At 34.8% G+C, this 22,249-nt stretch overlaps 1 protein-coding gene across 14 annotated transcripts in view; it reads left to right on the top strand.

The window, feature by feature from the left end:
• Window positions 1-22,249, top strand: part of JMJD1C (jumonji domain containing 1C) — a 346,762-nt gene that overhangs the window by 304,114 nt on the left and 20,399 nt on the right. For 9 of the 14 annotated variants that reach the window (XR_011422710.1, XM_023643798.2, XM_070225674.1 and 6 more), the window contains 10 exons: window positions 1,203-1,346; window positions 1,443-1,635; window positions 1,752-3,436; window positions 7,035-7,207; window positions 7,504-9,710; window positions 14,098-14,299; window positions 16,999-17,213; window positions 18,102-18,254; window positions 21,134-21,223; window positions 21,948-22,075. Coding sequence is in view for 13 of the 14 variants with exons in the window: in XM_023643798.2 (XP_023499566.2) it covers window positions 1,203-1,346; window positions 1,443-1,635; window positions 1,752-3,436; window positions 7,035-7,207; window positions 7,504-9,710; window positions 14,098-14,299; window positions 16,999-17,213; window positions 18,102-18,254; window positions 21,134-21,223; window positions 21,948-22,075 (5,190 nt within the window). In the remaining variant the exon portion in view is untranslated. Of the gene's footprint in view, window positions 1-279; window positions 524-1,202; window positions 1,347-1,442; window positions 1,636-1,751; window positions 3,437-7,034; window positions 7,208-7,503; window positions 9,711-14,097; window positions 14,300-16,998; window positions 17,214-18,101; window positions 18,255-21,133; window positions 21,224-21,947; window positions 22,076-22,249 lie in introns of those variants that run through there. The other 5 variants (XM_070225715.1, XM_070225721.1, XM_023643833.2 and 2 more) reach the window with 2 other exon arrangements.

Raw genomic sequence — 22,249 nt, 5'->3', positions numbered from 1 at the left:
GGTAAGCTAAAATTTTCTTTCTTAAAGATTCAGCTTTTTTGTCTCTCCAGTAATAAAAGTATTTCCCAAATGGTTTCTTTTCACTGATGAAAACTTTAACATACACTGTAGTTCTTTTCACATCAAATTTGAGAGTTGGTATGCTCCCTTAATTTTTATGGTAAGTATAGTATATTAGGGATACATATTTCATGTGGAGTTTTAAATACCAGTCTGAAAAATCCTGGTTTTTAAATCTTTTTTTTTCTCTTTTTTTTTTTTTTTTTTTTTTTGAGGAAGATTAGCCCTGAGCTAACTACTGCCAGTCCTCCTCTTTTTGCTGAGGAAGCCTGGCCCTGAGCTAACATCCGTGCCCATCTTCCTCTACTTTATATGTGGGACGCCTACCACAGCATGGCATGCCAAGCAGTGCCATGTCCACACCTGGGATCCGAACCGGCGAACCCCAGGCCACCGAGAAGCAGAACGTGCGAACCTAACCACTGCGCCACCGAGCTGGCCCCGATTTTTAAATCTTTTAAAGGTGTAGTTTATTTACCTGAAAAAAATAGATGTTTATACCTTCCTACCTGAGTGAATTGTGGAGGGTATCTGAATAAATAAGAGCCCCTTTATATAAACAATTCAAATGCTTTGGTTAAAATTTTAGTCAAAATGCTAAATAAATTATATTGTTTAATTGTGTTTAACTTTTTTTCCTAAAAAGGTGGCAAACTTTGACCTCTAAGTGAAGTGCAAAGTTGCCTTTAGATTTTAAAATAGTTCTTTCTTTAGCTTGCTTCTTAAAATTATCATTATTATTTATTTACACAATTTTGGTCCTTTTCTTCTTCCGAAGCTCTATCTTCTTAGTTTTATTTTATAGCTGCTTTTTGAAGATTACTTCCTATTTTTAAAATGCATTTTATGACTTGGCATTATACTTTTAATTCTTATCCTTGCTTTTCAAGGTGTGCTTGCGGTAGATATATTTGCTTTCTAATTTTTGGTTGGCAAATGAAACAGTAGGTTTCAGAAGGTTAAAAAGGTAATTTTATCTTTAATAATTAAAATTGCTTTATTGTAAGTCTGAGAGTATCTTATAAATTAGAGATCCCAAAGTGATTTCTGAACATTTCTACTCAGTAAGGAAATTGTACCTAATATCTCATTGGCTAGCTGATTGGATTTAATTTTTGTTCTTGTTTTGTGTCATGGATTAGGTACTAGAACCACAGAATGTCGATCCTTCTATGGTTCAAATGACCTTTCTAGATGATGTTGTTCACTCTTTATTAAAAGGTGAAAATATTGGCATTACATCACGGCGAAGGTCTCGTGCCAGTCAAAATAGCAACGTTGTTCACGTATGTATATTGTTAGTGATGGATTATTTTAAAATATTTTCCGAGATTGCATAGGATCAAGTAGTAAACAATAACTGTTATATTGGTTTCTTTTAGAGTCATTATACACGTGCCCGAGCAAATAGTCCCAGACCAGCAATGAACTCTCAAGCTGCTGTACCAAAACAGAATACACACCAGCAACAGCAACAAAGAAATATCCGTCCAAATAAGAGGAAGGGCTCAGATAGCAGTATACCAGATGAAGAGAAGATGAAGGAGGAAAAATATGATTATATAGCACGAGGAGGTAAGACCCACTTCTTTATAGGGGAATGAGAACAAATAAAACAAAAATGCATTTAAAATATACTTATTTAATATTGATGTGAAAAATAAAACTCTTCTTTTTTTAAAATCTTACAGAAAATCCTAAAGGTAAAAACAAACAGTTGATGAATAAAAGAAGGAAACCTGAAGAGGATGAAAAGAAACTAAATATGAAAAGACTACGAACTGACAATGTTTCAGACTTTTCTGAGAGTAGTGACTCAGAAAATTCAAATAAGAGAATAATAAATAATTCCTCAGAGCAGAAGCCAGAGACTGAGTTGAAAAATAAAAACACTTCAAAGATAAATGGAGAAGAAGGAAAATCCCAGAATAATGAGAAGGCAGGAGAAGAGACACCAATAGATAGCCAGCCTCCCTGGGATCAAATACAGGAAGAAAAAAAACACGAAGAAGCAGAAAAGCAGAAGTCTGTTGACTCTCAGCTTCAAGGAAAAATGATTATCCACTCATCAGAACAGGCCACACTTTCTGATCATAATCCCAATGATTTACTTCTTCAGGAATGCAATATGGAAAAAACACATACAGTGGAATTGTTACCAAAGGAGAAGTTCATATCCAGACCACCCACACCAAAATGTGTTATTGATATTACGAATGACACTAATTTGGAAAAGGTAGCTCAGGAAAACTCAAGCACATTTGGCATTCAGACGCTTCAGAAAATGGATTCTAGTGTTAGTGATTCAAAACATTCAATTGCAAATACAAAATACTTAGAAACAGCAAAACGAGATTCTGACCAGAGCTGGGTCAGTGATGTAGTCAAAGTAGATTTAACCCAATCAAATGTTAGGAATGCTTGTTCAGGAAATGATCACCTGAATATGGAAAAAGAGAAAAATCAATATGTCTCTTACATGTCTTCTCTAAACACAGTTTCTGTCATGGAAGATAAGCTGCATAAGCGAAGTCCGCCCCCAGAGACTATAAAATCTAAACTTAATACTTCAGTAGATGCTCACAAGACAAAATCTAATCCATCACCTGAAGCTATTAAACCTAAAATTACCCATTCTCCTGATTCTGTAAAGACTAAAGCCACTTATGTGAACAGCCAAGCTGCTGTTGAAAGAAGACTGGCAAGTAAGATAGAACATGAGTTATCAAGATGCAGTTTTCATCCAGTTCCTATTCGAGGCACTACATTGGAAACTACAAAGAGCCCTCTTATCATTGATAAAAATGAGCATTTCACAGTTTACAGAGATCCTGCGCTTATTGGGTCAGAAACAGGAGGTAATCACATTTCACCTTTCTTAAACCAGCATCCTTTTCCTCTTCATTCTTCATCCCATAGAACCTGTTTAAATCCAGGTACCCATCACCCTGCCTTAAGTCCTGCACCCCACTTACTGGCCGGATCATCCAGTCAAACTCCATTACCTACCATTAACACTCACCCTCTGACTAGTGGTCCACACCATTCTGTTCATCACCCTCATTTACTTCCTACTGTGTTACCTGGAGTGCCTACTGCCTCCTTACTTGGTGGCCACCCACGACTAGAGACTGCTCATGCCAACAGCTTGAGCCACTTAGCACTAGCACACCAGCAACAGCAACAGTTGTTACAGCACCAGTCACCTCATCTTCTTGGACAAGCCCATCCTTCTGCTTCATATAATCAGCTTGGACTTTATCCAATTATTTGGCAATATCCAAATGGAACACATGCGTACTCAGGACTTGGTCTACCTTCTTCTAAGTGGGTTCACCCAGAAAATGCAGTTAATGCTGAATCTTCATTAAGGAGGGTAAGTTATGCTGTGTTTGTATATCAGTATCTATTTATTAATCAACATATATATAAGTGCTTTTTCATTATCTTGTTAATTGTTTAGATTTCCCAATATAAAATGTATTCGAATTTTTCAAACAGTTGGTTTTCCAATTATAATGAAATTTTTGATGCTTAGTAACTTTTGGAGCTTTGGAAGCTGAAATCTCAGAAAAGCCTATTTATAAAAAAGCCAATTTAAGGAAGTAAAATTTAGATTGTTTTTAATATGCCTGTTATGAAGAATGAATATCTTCATAACTAATTATGGTACACATCCGTAGTAATTTTGCTCAGCTAAATTCCTAGAAGTGAAATTTCTGGATTAAAATATATATAAAATTGTAAAGCTTTTGATATGCACTATCAAATTATTTTTAAAAGACAAATTGTTATATCCCCCAGCTAGATACATTATATTGGTTGTATGTTACAAGCTATGACTCTCTAAGCCCCTTGTTTTCTTAAGGGTACCAAGGTTGGAGAGTCTAGATATTTGGGAGTAAGGTTGGGGCTGAGATTCTCTACCTAAAGCAGTATTGCTGAAAGTGGTGGTATAGGGCTCTTTTTCCTTCATGGGCTATGTGTTTTCCATAGCCAAATTCATTTTCATACTAGGAAATGGTTGTTGAGGGCATTACTAGCACCAGTGTCAAAAACGGAGGAGTGGGTGTCACTGTTAAATTCCAGGAGACAACTTAGTCCTTGGTGTTGCCCAGGATGCTCTTCAAGTATCCCACAGAATCTTTCTTAACACTATTTACTTATTTATATTGTGGTAAAAAACACAACATTAAATTTACCATCCTAAGCATTTTAAGTGTACAGTTCAGTAATCTTAAGTGTATTCACATTGTTGTGCAATAGATTCTCTAGAACTTTTTCATCTTGCAAAACTGAAATTCTATACATATTAAACATTCATCCCCCTGCCTTTTCCCCCTAGTCCTTGGCAGCCACTTTTCTACTTTATTTCTATGGTTCTGACTGCTTTAGATACTTCATTTGAGTGGAATCATACAGTATTTATCCTTCTCTGGCTTATTTTATGCAGCATAATGTCCTTGAAGTTCATCCATCTTGTAGCATGAAACAGGATTTTCTCCTATTTTAAGCTCCATAATATTCCATTCTATGTATATGCCACATTTTCTGTATACATTCATTTGTCAGTAGACTTTTGGGTTACTTCCACTCATTGGCTGTTGTGAATAATGCTGCAAAGAACATGAATATTTTTGATACCTTTCTCAAGTTGAGTGAGAGCCACACTAGATATTTTGGAGGTGGCAATTTGGAAGACAGTGCTAGTGAGCTTCTCATTTACTTGAAGCATAATACTGCTTACATAGAGCCTTGGTTGTGGCACTAGATGCAAGGCAGTAGATGCAAGGATGCCAAAAGTTTGTCAGAGGAATTGTTACGATATTCTGGGTAGCAATGATGACATAGACTGTGTGGTGAGTCCTTCCTTGATTCCCACATTGTCATTATTGACCTTGGTTGTAAGGGGCATCAAGTGGTTAGTGGTGTAAGATGGAGTTATAACATGTTTTGAAGGATATTTCTTGTGGTTTATTCCTATTACAAACGTCAGCTCCTTTTGGCTCTACTTTCATGTGAGCTTTGGCCTTCTTTAATGAAGTTACCGGTGAGCTCCACAATTTATTCTTCTCCAGCGTCCCCACATTTGATGTTGGCAGGATCTCAGTTCTAGAAGAATTGTGCTTGCATTAATCATAAGCTTCTCATTCCCATTCTTGATGGTGCCATTGAACTTACAGTAAGTGGAATCTTACTAGAATGTGTACATTACAGAGTTGAAGTCAAAAGAGTCACTACTCACTGCAATATCCTCTTTGCCAGAATTGAAAGCAGGCCTGATGACCCAACTGCCCAGCTCAGCCACATTTTTACTCTGACCTGTCACTTTCATGTGTAGTGAATGTGGCTGCAGTTGATAATGGACAGAGGCAGGCTAGGAGAACATATGGGAGCCAAGAGCTGGCAAATAGTTTTGAATTTTCTTCCATAACTTCCAAACCCTGGAAAACAGATCTAAAAGTAATTGCTAGAAATGGCTTGGGTAGGAGCCTCTCTCAGTATGTGTCATCTAGCCTCCATGTTTATAAGGGCATAAAATGTTTTAGTAACTGGTCATAAACTTGTTAAACTCAAAACAAGCATATCAATTTTGCTTTGTTATATAAAATTATAAAGGAGTAAATTTTAGTAACATTTTGAGCAAATAGGAAGATCTCTTAACCCCGGTATTGTGAATTAAAGTGAAGAAACAGGAAATAATTTTTTTGTCTGTTTTTAAAGATTTTAATTTTCCTTCTTCTCCCCAAAGTCCCCCCAGTACATAGTTGTATATTTTTAGTTGTGGGTCCTTCTAGTTGTGGCATGTGGGACACCACCTCAGCATGGCTTGACGAGCAGTGCTAGGTCTCCTCCCGGGATCCAAACCAGCGAAACCCTGGGCCACCGAAGCAGAGCACATGAACCCAACCACTCGGCCACAGTGCCAGCCCCAGGAAATAATTTTTAGTGATAATTTATAGTCAAAAACTTTTATCACCACCATAATTGATTGCAACTTGAGATTTCTGGATCTTGTAGAACTGAGGCCTTTTAAACATATATTTGAATGATCCTTATGTGCCTGTATATGTGTATTTTTTCCCTATTTGAGGTTTACTGTTTATAATGCATATTTTTAATCTAAGTAATTTACAGCAGCATATCTTTGGTGTGATACTGTAATGCTTTTGCGTTATCATTTTGAGATGTAAAATTTATTCCTTTTGTTAAAACCAAAGAATTCTATTTTCCCAATATCTGACTCAACAAAGCATAACTCAACAAGACATGTTTTGGAGGAATGTCAGTGAGTCATAGTATAGAAACTATCCTTAAGCACGTAATTAGATAGTTGTAAGTCTCAACATAAAGATCAATGTCACCAAATATTCAGTATGAGAAAGGCAGAATATTGATATATAAAAAATTAGTTTTGTTAGACCTCCAAGTTTAATGATCTAACAGTGTTTATAGCTTACAGTGAAATGGAGGACAATTGGGCCTTGAAAATGTAATTTTCTGTCAATTCTAAGTAAATTGTTACACTGGAAAAATTCATTGTTTTTGAAGACAAAAATTGGCAAATGAACTTGATTTTAATTTCTGATTCTGGTGAAATGTATTTTAGGTATAACATTCTGTTTTTTCTGTTAGCAACATATATTCTTTTGGTGTTTGAATCTTAGGAAATCTTATAAGCTTGGTTCTCTTTACATCATTTATTAGTTAAAGGCAAAAACTTAAAGATCTGCATCAGTAAAATAGATAAATTTCTGGAAATTACTATTCTAATGTGAATTAATTTTCCATATCATATGAAAAAATCCATATAATAATGTCGGTTACTTATTTGTCTGAATATTTCTCATAAAATGGATTTAGAAAATGTCGCATGCTGCATAAATATACTGCTGTTAAAGCCCTGCTATGATACTATGTTCAGCTTCTTCTAGTAACTGAAGTTTGATTTTTTTTTTTTTTTTTTAAATAAGAATTCTCCCAGTCCTTGGTTACATCAACCAACCCCTGTGACCTCAGCAGATGGTATTGGATTACTTAGTCACATTCCTGTCAGACCCTCCAGTGCAGAGCCTCATCGGCCTCTTAAAATTACAGCGCATTCCAGTCCACCATTGACAAAAACTTTAGTAGATCATCATAAAGAGTGAGTTGACCAATGCTTAAAACTTACAAATACCTTGTCTTTTATAGTTTTTCTTAATTCACTTTCTTAAACAGGTAATTTTAAGTTAATAAATGTTTTAAAAAATCTCTTAAAATGGCTTCAAATAAGTACTATTCTTTCTGTTTGATATACTTCCTAATTTACTTGATAATGTTAGAGTACCTGAAAGGAAAGTCATGTTTTACTTTTATAATAAGATGATATTGCATAGAAACTATGTTTGTATCATACAAGAAAAAGTGTTTACAGAAACCTTTGTGTATTTTCTTTTCTAGAGAATTGGAGAGGAAAGCCTTTATTGAACCGTTACGTTCTGTTGCGTCCACATCAGTGAAAAACGACCTGGATCTAAATAGGTCACAGACTGGAAAAGATAGTCATTTGCATAGGCATTTTGTGGATCCTGTATTGAATCAATTGCAGAGACCATCCCAGGAGACTGGAGAGAGAGTAAACAAATATAAGGAGGAACACCGTCGAATTCTTCAAGAAAGTATTGATGTTGCTCCCTTTACAACTAAAATCAAGGGCCTTGAGGGTGAGAGAGAGAATTATTCCAGAGTAGCAGCATCATCTTCTAGCCCTAAAAGCCATGTCATCAAACAAGACAAAGATGTGGAATGCTCAGTATCAGATCTTTATAAAATGAAGCACTCAGTGCCTCAGAGTTTACCCCAAAGTAACTATTTCACAACACTGTCTAATAGTGTGGTCAATGAACCACCAAGGTCCTACCCATCCAAAGAGGTTTCAAATATTTACACTGAAAAGCAGAGTAATACCCTTGCTGCAGCAGCTAATCCTCAAACTCTGACTTCATTTATATCGTCTCTTTCAAAGCCTCCACCTTTAATTAAACACCAACCAGAAAGTGAAGGTTTAGTAGGCAAGATACCAGAACATCTTTCCCATCAAATTGCTTCTCACTCAGTAACAACCTTCAGAAATGATTGTAATAGAAGTCCTACCCATTTGTCAGTTTCTTCTACAAATACACTCCGGAGCATGCCTGCTTTACATAGAGCACCAGTATTTCACCCACCAATCCATCACAGCCTGGAAAGAAAGGAAAGCAGCTATAGTAGCCTTTCCCCTCCAACTTTAACTCCAGTGATGCCTGTAAATGCTGGTGGGAAAGTTCAAGAATCACAAAAGCCTCCAACTCTAATTCCTGAGCCAAAAGACTCTCAGGGAAATTTTAAGAGTTCTGAAAAGAGTTTGACAGAAATGTGGAAATCTAATAATAACCTCAGCAAAGAGAAAGCTGAATGGCATGTGGAGAAAAGCAGCGGAAAGTCACAGGCTGCTATGGCATCTGTCATTGTACGTCCACCTTCTAGTACAAAAGTTGATGGCATGCCAGCAATGCAGTTAGCTTCCAAAGATCGAGTTAGTGAACGATCTTCAACTGGGGCAAATCAAACAGATTGCCTGAAACCAGCAGAAGCTGGAGAGGCTGGAAGAATCATTCTGCCAAGTGTGAATTCAGACAGTGCTCATATAAAATCTGAAAAAAACTTTCAGGCTGTCTCACAGGGCAGTATTCCCAGTTCAGTCATGTCTGCTGTAAATATAATGTGTAATACTGAAACGGATGTATGCACATCTGCTGCCACTACCACCAGTGTTTCCAGCTGGGGTGGTTCAGAAATAATTTACTCTTTATCAAATACTGTTTTGGCCTCTAAATCTTTAGAATGTACCTCTTCAAAAGCTGTCAGTCATTCAGTGTCTCAAACACAAGAATGCAAGGTCAGCACCACAGCTCCAGTTACACCATCCAGTAGTAAGACAGGAAGTGCTGTTCAGCCCAGCTCTGGGTTCTCAGGCACAACTGATTTTATCCATTTAAAAAAGCACAAGGCAGCATTGGCTGCAGCTCAGTATAAAAGTAGTAATGTCAGTGAGACTGAGCCTAATGCTTTGAAAAATCAGACATCTTCAGCCTCCCTTCTCTTGGATAGCACTGTAGTCTGTAGTACAATAAACAAAGCTAACTCTGTAGGAAATGGGCAAGTGTCCCAGACAAGTCAACCAAACTACCATACTAAACTGAAAAAGGCCTGGCTTACTAGACATTCAGAGGAAGATAAAAATACTAATAAAACGGAAAATTCAGGGAATTCTGTATCAGAAATTATTAAGCCATGTTCTGTCAATTTAATAGCCTCTACATCTAATGATATACAAAACAGTGTAGATAGTAAGATCATAGTTGATAAATACATAAAAGATGATAAAATCAATCGGAGAAAAGCCAAAAGAACTTATGAATCTGGGTCTGAAAGTGGAGACTCGGATGAAAGTGAAAGCAAGTCAGAGCAAAGGACTAAAAGGCAACCTAAGCCAACTTACAAAAAGAAGCAAAATGATTTGCAGAAGAGAAAAGCTGAAATAGAAGAAGATTTAAAACCCAATGGGGTTCTCAGCAGGAGTGCCAAAGAAAAAAGTAAATTGAAGTTGCAGAGCAATAGTAATAGTGGTAAGTAAATTGCTTTTTTATCTCAGGTAAAGTGGGCTGTCTGTTCTTGCAATAATGGTGCAATTCTTTAAAGATTAGTGAGCATAAAGGCATCTTTTGACTTTATTTGTATGCCCTAGCATAATGTATGTGCATTGACCTCATTTCTATATTTCATAAGTACTCTATTAGAAGAAATGAGAGAAAGAAGACATATCTATTTTTAAGAGACTTGTAGAGATATGTTTTACCTAGCACTAATATTGGCAAAACTCCAGTGTGTAATTTAGTAGTTACTCAGAATTTTGATCATTTCTAACAACTGTCAAAATGCAGTTATAGCTATCACACCAAAAGTGAATTTCTAATATTAGGTGTTTACCTTTAACAAAATATGGTTGGAAAAGAAATCCTATTCACATACACTTCCTTTAAGTCACATTTTAGAAGAGAATTACTTCAAAGCAACGCGAATGTGGTCTACACCTCCCCCTTCTCTCATCTAGTGATAAAATTGAAAGCTTATTGAAATTACTTTCTATTTAACTAATAATGCTACTCATTCAGGCAATCCTTAACAATGGGTAAAAGTTAAATAAGGGGCGGGGGGGGGGGGGTTGTGGTTTTGTGTGTTCCTTTCTATATTCCAGCAGAACTTCTATAATAGTAAAAGTTTTAAAATTGATAATATTTGTATTTCACTTATGGCTACAGGCAAAATAAGTGATGCTTGCCAGTAATATTCACTATAAAGTGTTTCTGTATGTTTTTACTCTAGAAGTAGTTTTTCTCAGTTTGCTTATTTCTTTTTAGGTGTGTTGCACAATGCAGAAAGCACTTAATAGTTTCACTATATCCGTGTATTCATCCACATACAATATATGAAATATCTGTGACAATGTGGACATTCAAGAAGTTCTTTCATAAGCATTTGGATGCTTGAAGGCTCTTATTTGAGCCTTTTCACTGAATGAGGTTTTCCCACATGCCTGTGTGAAAACCAAAGGCAAAGTGAAGGAGAGAAAAAGAGGAGGATGGAATCATAGAAAAGGACAGTCAGAAAGTGAAAGAACAAAGGAAAACAAGCTCAACTAGACAGAGAGGCTGACAGACTGAAATGCAAATATAGTCAGAAGAAAAAAAGGGAGATTCACAACAAAGGATACAGGATATGTGCCATTTACTTGAATATTGGATCATATACAGTGTTGCTTTTTCTTTCTCATGTATCTACTTACTTCCCCAGGGAATTCTTAAGAGGCTTAGTGTGGTCAATAGTTGTTTCTCTTCCATTTCAGGTAACAATTCCTTTGGTGTTGGATATTCAAATACCTCAGTTAAACTTACAGAAAACAGAGATGGGAACCTTCCAGCTTTTAACACTTAGAAAACTCTTGCCAAGTTAAATTTATATAATTAACTCATAATGAGGTCCATATTCTGTTTTCATTTTGAGGCTGAATGTATATGTTCCCAAGCAAGAGTTCTAAGACAAAGACTGGAATCAGCACTTTTTCCCCTCAAGTTGTGATACTTAGTCAAATCTCCCCTACTTAGTAACTGAATAGTTTCAGAGAGACTATTTTAAATCCTATTTATTCCCAAGTCCAAAATAATATTGTGACTATTAAATGCTATCTATTAATTATGGGCAGAGTTGACTTGCTTTTGTTCTAGGCTGTCTAGAAAAGTTCTCTAAATTGGGAATTTGTAAGTCTAACTGCTACACCTGAGAGGATTATCTACCTCATGGATTAAATATGACCTTTATCTTTCTAATGTAAATTGGAGTTGTCATCAGTCATAGTCACTCAAAAAGAGTGAGTTAAGTCTGCACTTAGAGAATGTAATTTGATTACATACACTATTATACATGTATAATTATATATTACACACAGATACATATATAACCATATGTTTCTTAATACATTCTAAAGCCAGGTATAATAGATTTTGCCTTATCTGTTGTTTTGGAATGTCTTCATGTCTACTGCCTTTTGTTACTGATAATTAAAAGTTGGCTGCTTTTCTGTGAGTAATTTTTAACATAATTTTGTTTTATAAACTGAAATTGTCCATCAGATTTAAATGTATCTATAAGTCCTATGATACACAAAACCAGTGGTTTAACTATAATCAGAATTAATTTCTATATCTCAAAAAATCTGTTTTAAGGTGATGGCATGTCAGAGGTTAAAAGTTAGCGTGTATTTGTCTGTTTTCTTCCTCGCTAGTTTTCTGTTGCTGGAACATCTGTTTGAGGATTTGCTAATAGAGAACTAAGGTTGAAAAGGTTCTTATGGTATAAAGGAAGTAGAAATAGCATTGAGTTAGATATTTTCCGTTGACTAAGTGCCTTAATCTCAAACTTTTAGATTTTAGATGTTGCCAATGGATTAGATATATAGAGTTGAAAGATGAAGTTTTATTTATTGTCCAAATACTATTTATAGTAAAATTCATAACGGGAGTTAGCTACAGTCATGTGTGGCCAACTCTAGAAGCAAAAATTATACTATCAAAAACTGTCCATATGACCTGGGCCTTCATGTCTTTGTAATTCATTCATTCATTTTTTAAAAAAAGGGGGCTCTAAGTGTCTGTTTTGTGTCACAGAATTGAGATTTGCTTTGAAATGTCCGGTTCTTTATTGTAATACTGTTTTAATTGTTCACAATGGTATGGTTATCCATACTCTGAACTGTTCCATTATTTGGAATATAAAAGCGTATTGGTTAATAGTTGTTTTCTAGTCAATCTAGAAATAGATTGCATTTGGTTTATTCTACTGTAACAAATGCCAAATAAAAATTTATCAGCAGTGTACAATTTCTGTTGTTTATTTTGACTTCTGAAAGCTCTAAATTTTTATACAGTCCATAGGAGAAAACTGTCTAATAACAGTGGAGGAAATAACAAACCTTTTACACAAGCCTTCTGGAAATGTTTTTACTCCTTAAGTGGTATGTTTGCACAAATATGTATTTCTCTAGTGGATTAAGCCAAATGGCTCCTTGCCCCAAGTTAAAGACAGAACAGGGGAGAACATGTAATTGTAAAGAACCAGACAGCAATCCTAAAAGTGCTTAATAACAAAGCCAATTTTAAATGAGCCACCATGGAGTTTAAACACGATACTTCCTATGTTAAGATGTGTGATCTTGCTGTAATTGTACTGTGTACACTGTCAACAGGTAAGTGAGAGTGGGAGCTCAGGACAAGAGTTTTACTACATGTTTCTGCAAGAAGCATATAGACTCAGGAGAATAGTTGTACTGCCTCTGATCCCCAAAATGGACAGGATTAGAAAACACAAGAGTAGGAAATACAATTTATTCTTTCAACACGACAAATAGCAAACTATATAAATCTGTCTGACGTATAGATATATTAATATGGGCATTATAAGTACACTTATAAGAATCAACAAATATTTGTCTGTCCCAACATAGGTTGCTTTTACATGAGTATATTTTTTTAAATTTAATAGGCAAAATTTAATTTATGTATAATATTTTGAGTTCTTCCTGCTCCATAGATGATTGATTACTTAAGCCAATGTTATTATAACAGTTAAGTTTAAGTTAATAAACATGGTGAAGCAGTGATGAAGAGTATAGTAAACTAATTTTTTTCCTGCAAATTTTAGGCTATATAGTGCTTTGAGTTTTTTTTCTTTTAGACTTTTCGGATACCCTTTTTTCTTCCTACCATCAGAAAAGACAGCCAAGTAAATAGTGCTTTTTTCTTTTAATTCCTTCAAGCCTTTCTATTTTTCTAAAAGATACTGCTTCTATCACTATATTGATATCAAATGTAGGGCATTATAATAAGGGAGAGATAGAAAAAATATCTTAGCCCCTTGTCTCCCAAATATTGGTATTATAAATCACCACTTGTCTTAATGAGCCACACATACCTTGGAGAATCAGATTAAGTATTTCAAAACAATATAAATATGTTGAAACTAGCTTATAGTTTCTAAAACTTTTGGTCTTTAGGTTCTTCCTGTGGCTCTTGAAAGAGCTTCCTCCTACGTATATCAAATTTCTGTGTAGAGAGGCTATATTTTTTGCTATAGATTTACATAGAAAATAAATGATTTTTGTGTTTGCTATTATACACATGTGAATACTTAATATGCAAAGATTTCAGTCAGCTGGAAGATTTATTAGCTCTTCATTTCCAGCATACTGACATGAGTTCATTTGGTTAGTAGAATAGTAAGTAAATAGAAATGCTGCTGTGGACTTTTTAGTTATTAATGAGTATCTAGAACTATAATCTCTTTGCTGCTTTTCTGCAATCTTAATATATTGTCAAAATTTTATAATTGAATTTTTATCTCAAGGAGTTTACCTTTCTAAAACGGTATAATCTTGCTAATACTTTCCTACTGGTTTTACAGCTGGCATCCCTCGTTCGGTATTAAAAGATTGGCGTAAAGTCAAGAAGCTGAAGCAAACTGGGGAATCCTTTTTACAGGATGACTCCTGCTGTGAGATAGGGCCTAATTTGCAAAAGTGCCGGGAATGTAGACTTATCCGGAGTAAAAAAGGAGAAGAACCAAGTCACTCACCAGTATTTTGTAGATTTTACTACTTTAGACGGTAAGTGAAAATACGTAATTGGAGAAAAGTATGTTTATTGGATATTGGGAATTATACTGTCATTCCGAGGGTATCTCTTGGAGGTGGGAATGAGTCTTTGAGCCTCTTTGTTTCTGAAACAGTATAAAAGAATATTAGGGGCTGGCCCCGTGGCCAAGTGGTTAAGTTTGCGTGCTCCACTGCAGGCGGCCCAGTGTTTCATTGGTTCGAATCCTGGGCGCGGACATGGCACTGCTCATCAAACCACGCTGAGGCAGCATCCCACATGCCACAACTAGAAGGACCCACAGTGAAGAATATACAACTATGTACTGGGGGGCTTTGGGGAGAAAAAAGGAAAAAAATAAAATCTTTAACAAAAAAAAAAGAATATTAAACTTTTTTTGTGCTAAGTTTAACTATAGCTAGCTATTGGACTGAACTCATATTCACATTGCTACTTGTGTTCATATGGCCTTTCTCTTCTGAGATATTTAATCTTCTTTAATGAGAAAATGTTAATATTTTTTTCTAGAAAATGATAGGAAACAGCAGTTTGATTTAAGGATTTTTTTTTTTTAATTTATAAACTGTGGCCAAACAATGTTGCATTTATATCTGCATTAACTAGCAATTACAAATAGTCTATAAATCTAACTAAACAATCTAGGCATGAAACCAAATTCAGTTCATTGTATTGGGATACCCATACTTTTATTAAACATATGTAGCTATAAAAATATGAGTTATAAGATCATAAGGATTTGTTAGTACCATGTCACATTTCACAGGTTTTGTAGTAAACATAAAACAACTTATAGCTGTTATGAACCTATATACTGCTATAACATTAATTTTACTGAATAATACTTTAGTACTAAAAACTTACAGATAGACTTGTAAGAGTTCAACTAAAGAATAGCTGGGTAACCTAACCGGTAGAGACTAGGTTAATGTCTCAGATTCTAGAATCAGTCATTCCTGGATTTTAGTCCCAGCTCTGACCCTTCATTCCTGTATGACTGTTAACTGTAGTAGGACTGTATACACTAAGCCTGTCTTATAATGTGAGTGACAGTGGTACCTACCTCAGAGAGGTTTTGTCAAGATTAAATGAGATAAAGTACACAAAGTTCTTAGTGTAGTACCAAGCACATATGAAATGCTCTATTAATGTTTTTATTTTTTGCTGTTATTTTATTAATCATTATCATGATCTTCCTAAGAAGTTAGGAGACACTTTACTCTGGCAAATATACTGTTCTGGAGGCTGAGTAGAGAACTCAGAAATATGTATAGGCATATCTCGTTTTATTGCACTTTGCTCTATCGTGCTTCACAAATACTATGTTTTTTATAAGACCCTCCACCAGCAAAAAAGATTATGAGTCACTGAAGGCTCAGATGATGGTTAGCACTTTTTAGCAATAAGTTATTTTTTAATGAAGGAATGCACATTGGTTTTTTTAGACATAATGCTATTGCACAGTTAATAGACTACAGTATAGTAGAAACGTAACTTTTATATACACTGGGAAACCAAAAAATTCACCATTCACTTTATTGCGACAATCACTTTATTGTGGTGGTCTGAAACCCAACCCACAATCTCTCTCTCTGAGGTATGCCTGTATTGGTAGGAACAGAACAAATTCTGTTTCTTAGTTACTTCATGGTCTTTCTAGCCAGCAATCCTCAAAAGACAGACAACTTCAAAGAATAGTTACAGAATGTAGTACACATGGAAGTGCAGAAAAGATGAAAAGGAATTAGAAGCCAAGTAAGTTTGAAAAGATAAGAAAATCTTGGGAAAATTTGAAGGAAAGAAATGTTCAGATAGAGATATCATAAAGCTGAAATAAGATGATGGGTTATAACAAAGGGAGAAATTTTGTTTAGAAAAAAGAGGGAAAGGGTAAGGTAATAAAGGTATGAGAAAAAGGAGTAAAAGGAATGTTATTGGTGTTGTCCATTTGGAAAATACAGAGTGACTTATAATGAACTTTTGATATCCGCTGTTTGAGAATAAAGAGAGTAAGTGCAAAGATAATTGAGGAATAACCACCGGTCACTAAGGGAATGGCAATTTTGCCTTCCATTTACCCTAAACTTGTCTGAATTGAGTAGTTACATTAATTACATATCAGCAGCTAAGAGGAAGTAAGCACACTAATTGGGTTCCTAATAAACTTAAGAGTTTCATCCTTGTTCCTCTAAATCACATTAAAGTGTCATCTTAATGAAGAGAAATGTATGTGTACTTGGCATTTTCTTAATCCTCCCAGTAAGAGTCTTAAGGTGATTTAGGGCATTTTCAACTTTAAAGGTTCCTCATTTATATTTTGTATGAAATAATAGCACTGCTGTAGGCAGCATTTGGCCAACATTTTAACCCTTGTCCTCATCAAACACTTGGTCATAGTTCTCATTCGGTTGGAGTTAAGCGTAAGTGATAGGGAATATCTTATTTCTTGAAATAATCTAAAATTGGTGTGCTTATCATTGTCATTTGTGTAACACTATGGAAGTTATTTAAGTTGGTTAAATTTAATAATCAAAGTGTGTGTGTGTATAAAGGACTATCCTGTTTCCTTGTTTTTTAATTGTAAATATAATTTATATATATAATGTAATGTAAAAATATAAATTATAAATTTACAATTTTACAGAAAACAGACTTCTATCCTAGTATCTAATGCTTTTATGTTTTAATATTTCAGATTGTCATTTAGTAAAAATGGAGTGGTTAGAATAGATGGTTTCTCTTCTCCTGACCAATATGATGATGAAGCTATGAGTTTATGGACACATGAAAATTATGAAGATGATGAACTAGACATAGAAACTTCAAAATACATCTTGGATATAATAGGTGATAAGTTCTGTCAATTAGTAACATCTGAAAAAACAGCTTTGTCCTGGGTGAAGAAGGATGGTAAGGAAGTTAAATACTTAAAACATGAAACTGTACAGATTTCATTTTAAGAATTTCTCTGAAGTATGTTTATTTTCTGGAAGTCCCTAATCTTACCTAGTCTTGTGGCTTTTAGTTTTGATAATGGCGCTTTATGTACAAATGCCACCTGTTTATCTTAAGGTAACAAACATTTTCCAATTGAGTGAGAATTAAATGAATTAACAATTTGTGAAATCATGGTAGCATTTTGCTATTTCTGCCATTCTGATGTGATTTAGCATGATAAAGATACTTTGAATGCAAAATTGGGAAATTTCAGCATTTGCCATATAAAGACATAATCCATCTCAATTATTTAAGTTTTTAATCTGGTATGGTTCATCATAGTCTTTAGAGTTAGAAGGTAGATTTATATTTGAATCTCAACTTTACTCCTTGCTTAATTGTAGGAGAATGATAACTGCTTCATAGATTCATTTAGAAAGTAGTTATCTTAATTATGCTTACTTATGTAAAGCATCTAACATACTAGGTGCTCTAAATGTTAGCTTCTGATCCTTCTCTTCCCTTAAATCAGTGGTTTGTCCCCTAGGGGACATTTGACACTGATTGAAAACCTTTTTCATTGCGTAATTGAAAGCTGGGGGTAGGTAGAGTACTAGCTTTTAATAGGTGGAGGCCCAAGATGCCACAAAACATCCTACAATTCACAAGATGGTTGTCCCTCACAACAGAGAATTATTCTGTCCAAAATGTCAAAAGTGCCAAAATTGAGAAACTCTCCATTAGATGTAAGTCTTCTGAAGAGAATTACTAAGTACTTCAAGAAATCTGCTATTGATCTTTAGTTAATATATCTTCAAAGTTTTTGGTTTGCCTTTAAATGTTTGTTTTTCTGTATTTCAGCCAAAATTGCCTGGAAAAGAGCAGTAAGAGGAGTCCGGGAGATGTGTGATGCATGTGAAGCAACGTTGTTTAACATTCATTGGGTCTGCCAAAAATGTGGATTTGTGGTCTGCTTAGATTGTTACAAGGCAAAGGAAAGAAAGAGTTCTAGAGGTCGGTTTATAAATTGAAATTTTTTGTAGTGTTCATTTTCTTTAGGATCACTCATCTGTAAAATTAGATGTATGTTGTTTTTTTCCCTAACTTCCTTAATTATGAATATATGACATTAAGGAAGTTTCATGAAGTTTTGTTTTTTGTTTTTGTTTTTGTTTTTTGAGGAAGATTAGCCCTGAGCTAACATGTGTGCCACCAATCCTCCTCTTTTTGCTGAGAAAGACTGGTCCTTAGCTAACATCCGTGCCCATCTTCCTCTACTTTATATGTGGGATGCCGGCCACAGCATGGCTTGACAGCCAGTGCAGAGGTCCACACCCCAGATCCGAACCAGCGAACCCCGGGACCAGCAAAGTGGAATGTGCAAACTTAACCACTGTGCCACCAGGCCAGCTCCGTGAAGTTTGTTTTTAAAAGGAGGAGTAACCACCTTTATTAATGGCCAGATTTTCTAGAATAAAACTGCGTCTGTATCTTTTTAGCTTGATTAGGAGATACATCCTATCATTGCAAGCAAATAGTTTGTTAATGTAGCCCAAATTTAGGTTAGGCTTTGATGCTCTCAGATTCCAACATGTAGGATCCTGAAGTCTCTTCTAGAACCTGTTACACAGTCATGCATGTAAATCACAATTGAATACTTGTGTGAATTGATTTTTCTAAATAATTGGTCCATAAAGTTCAAATCAAAATGTTCAAGAGTAAGTATTCTGCCACTAGTACCATTTATCTCCTAGTTCTTAGAGAATGAAGAAGTCTTTATTATATATGAAAGCCTTTGAAACTATTATTTCCAATTTCTGGATAAATAAAATGGCACAGAAACAGTGTTCTGCATGCTAATACAGCTGGAGATATTAAGTTTGAAAAGGAAGTAACTAAATTTACCTTTTCTCATGCTAAAAATGTTTTAGAAAAAGTTTATCCAAGGCAGTTTTGGAAGTTGCTACCTAATACTCTAATACTGATAACCTGAAAGTATTGAGTTGTTTGGGGTAAAGTCTTAATGAAATGAGAGGATTCAAATTGTGTAAGTATTAAAAATAAAATTATGTTTAGTGATAGACTTCAATGTCTAAAAACAGTGAAATGTCATTTTTCATTTCAGGCAGCTCTTTTTCAGAGTAATATATCAGATAGATGAACCATGTTTTAGCCATCAGTATCTTTTCCACTGATAGGATTACTAAAGTCTCACCCTTACCAACCCTTTTTCTTACACACTCAGCACTTTAGAGACCTGAGCAAGTGGAGAAGCATGTCCAAACATCTAAAACTAGGTGTTTCTGTGATATGCAAAAGATATATAAATATGAGTAAAATGTGAAACTATAATAAGGAATGCATTTTAGGCAATTAAATATCTTCAAAACCATAAAAATATATTTAGATACTTTCAGTTGATAGAATTAGCTGCACTGTTATAAAACTTTGTGACATGCATTTTATATTCCTTTTTTCTGGTTCCATATTATTTTATTATATGTTGCTATATTGTATGCATATATATAAACATGAATCCTTTTTGGAACAAGATGGGGTATGTTATAATAAACCTAAATAGTTGTGTTGCTGTCGATTTTCATACTACACGTGTATCTTGGACATATTGTGGGTTTGGTTCCAGAACACCGCAATAAAGCAAGTTACATGAGTTTTTTGGTTTCCCAATGCATGTAAAAGTTGTGTTTACACTATACTGTAGTCTATTTAGTGTGCAGTAGCATTATGTCTAAAAACAGTGTAAATTAAAAAAGAATTTATTGCCAAAAAAATGCTAACCATCTTCTGAGCCTTCAGTAACTCATAATGTTTTTGCTGGTGGAGGGCCTTGTAAAAAACACAATATCTGCAAAGCACAATAAAACAAGCTATGCCTGTACTATTAATTTTGAAAGTATAGTCTGTCAGTCACCATATCTTTTGGGGTGGGGGTATTACCTATATGCTTGAGTTATATTCTGTGTTTTCTATATATCTCCGTATTCTCCTTATTTCACTGTTAAATGTTATAATAAATTCACCTTCACTGGTTTGTAGCTTTATACGGTGGTAATTAACGTAATTGTCTAAAATATAAGCAGTTAGAAAACGTTTACAAATTACTGTGTAGGCATTGGAAGGGAAAGTCAGAAAGCTTTTAAGGAAAACCAGTTTTAGAGTGGATTTGAATTGTATTTAGTCTGAGACTTTTTGTGATTCAATAGTTCTAGATTTTTTAATGCTAAATTTAATGAGCTTTGTGACCGTTATTGAAGGTCTTATAGCCACATTATAAGTAGCTGTCTATGTCATTAAATGTATAGAGAAAGATCTCCTTTAAATCAAGGTATTGAATACTTTTCCTGTATATGATATGCCTGATGTTATGCCTTAATATCTTTTGCAACTCCAGGTATGGAGTATGCTTTGTTTAAAGGCAATAATAGCAATTAAATTTTCACGTCTCGTGACAATTCTTCTACATGTTTCTGAAGCAGAAAAGGAAAGGAAGTTAGCAGTAGCCTCAAACTTGTATCAGTCTGATGAACTAAGATCGGGCAAAAGTCCTGTTGGCACAGAGCATAGCTAAGAGATAAAAGGAGATTAGCTACAGAGAAGCTAGAATCAGAGAGGGATGATAGAGGTGACTAATACATTAATGATAATTTAAAAAATGGTCATTTTAGAAAAGGCTAATAACATTATATCAATTTTGTATCCTATTTTAATAAAATTCTCAGAACGGTGCAACTGTCTTATTTTTTTAAGAACCAAACATTTGAGGCCTACTATTGATATTTTATATAATTATTAACCTCTTTATATACAAGTCACCAATTTTATAATAGTAAAACCATAACTGATATAAAAGTATGTATGTTATAATCTTACAGATAAAGAACTATATGCTTGGATGAAGTGTGTGAAGGGACAGCCTCATGATCACAAACATTTAATGCCAACTCAAATTATCCCTGGTTCTGGTAAGTATAAATAATATACATTATTTACTTAGTAGCATAACAGCTCTTGGTTGCTCCAGATTATTTAGAAGTATGTAGGAGTATCCTAGAATGGAGAGGTAAGGTTTATCTAATCTTGACTTTTTCTTGCTCAGTTATTAGAATCCTCTGTGTATCAAAACTAGCAAGAGAAGCCCAGCTCCAGTGACGAAAAAAGCCAGAGGAACCATTTTAGAAGAGAAAAACGTAAAGAGAGTAATGAAAAAGCTTATTAGATTTATAATGAAAGGTTATTCTACTTTTTTTGAGCATACTGAATTTTTAATAATAGAGAAAAGAATTGGGGCCAGCCTGGTGGCGCAGTGGTTAAGTGCACACGTTCCACTTCTTGGCAGCCCAGGGTTCGCGGGTTCAGATCCCGGGTGTGGACATGGCACCGCTTGGCATGCCATACTGTGGTAGGCGTCCCACGAATAAAGTAGATGAAAATGGGCGTGGATGTTAGCTCAGGGCCAGTCTTCTTCAGCAAAAAGAAGAGGACTGGCAGTAGTTAGCTTAGGGCTAATCTTCCTCAAAAAAAAATAATAATAATAGAGAAAAGAACAGAGAACATGAATTTGGGTGAATGAAGTAGATGGAGGGGATGAAGTAAAAAATAGAAGAGAAGTGAAAAGAGAAACCAAAAAATTTTATAATCTTAACAACCAGTGGTAACCTTTTTATTAACCACTATTATATTTTGTAGTTTTGACAGATCTTCTAGATGCGATGCACACTCTTAGAGAAAAATATGGTATAAAATCCCATTGTCACTGTACTAACAAACAGAATGTACAAGTTGGAAATTTTCCTACAATGAATGGCGTGTCTCAAGTGAGTAAAAAATCTCTAATCACTCAAATAAAACGCATGGTTAAATTAATCAGCTTTGATATTTGAAATCCAGTTTAGAACTTGAGTTTTGTAAATTATGTTTTCTATGTTACCATATAAATATGACTACTACTTTTAACTCTGAATACCTGAAGAGAGAGTATTTTAAAAATT

The sequence above is a fragment of the Equus caballus genome, chromosome 1, assembly GCF_041296265.1.
Source record: "Equus caballus isolate H_3958 breed thoroughbred chromosome 1, TB-T2T, whole genome shotgun sequence".
NCBI lineage: Eukaryota > Metazoa > Chordata > Mammalia > Perissodactyla > Equidae > Equus > Equus caballus.
Note: the sequence above shows the minus strand (reverse complement) of the source record. Positions and strands in the feature narration are given on the sequence as shown.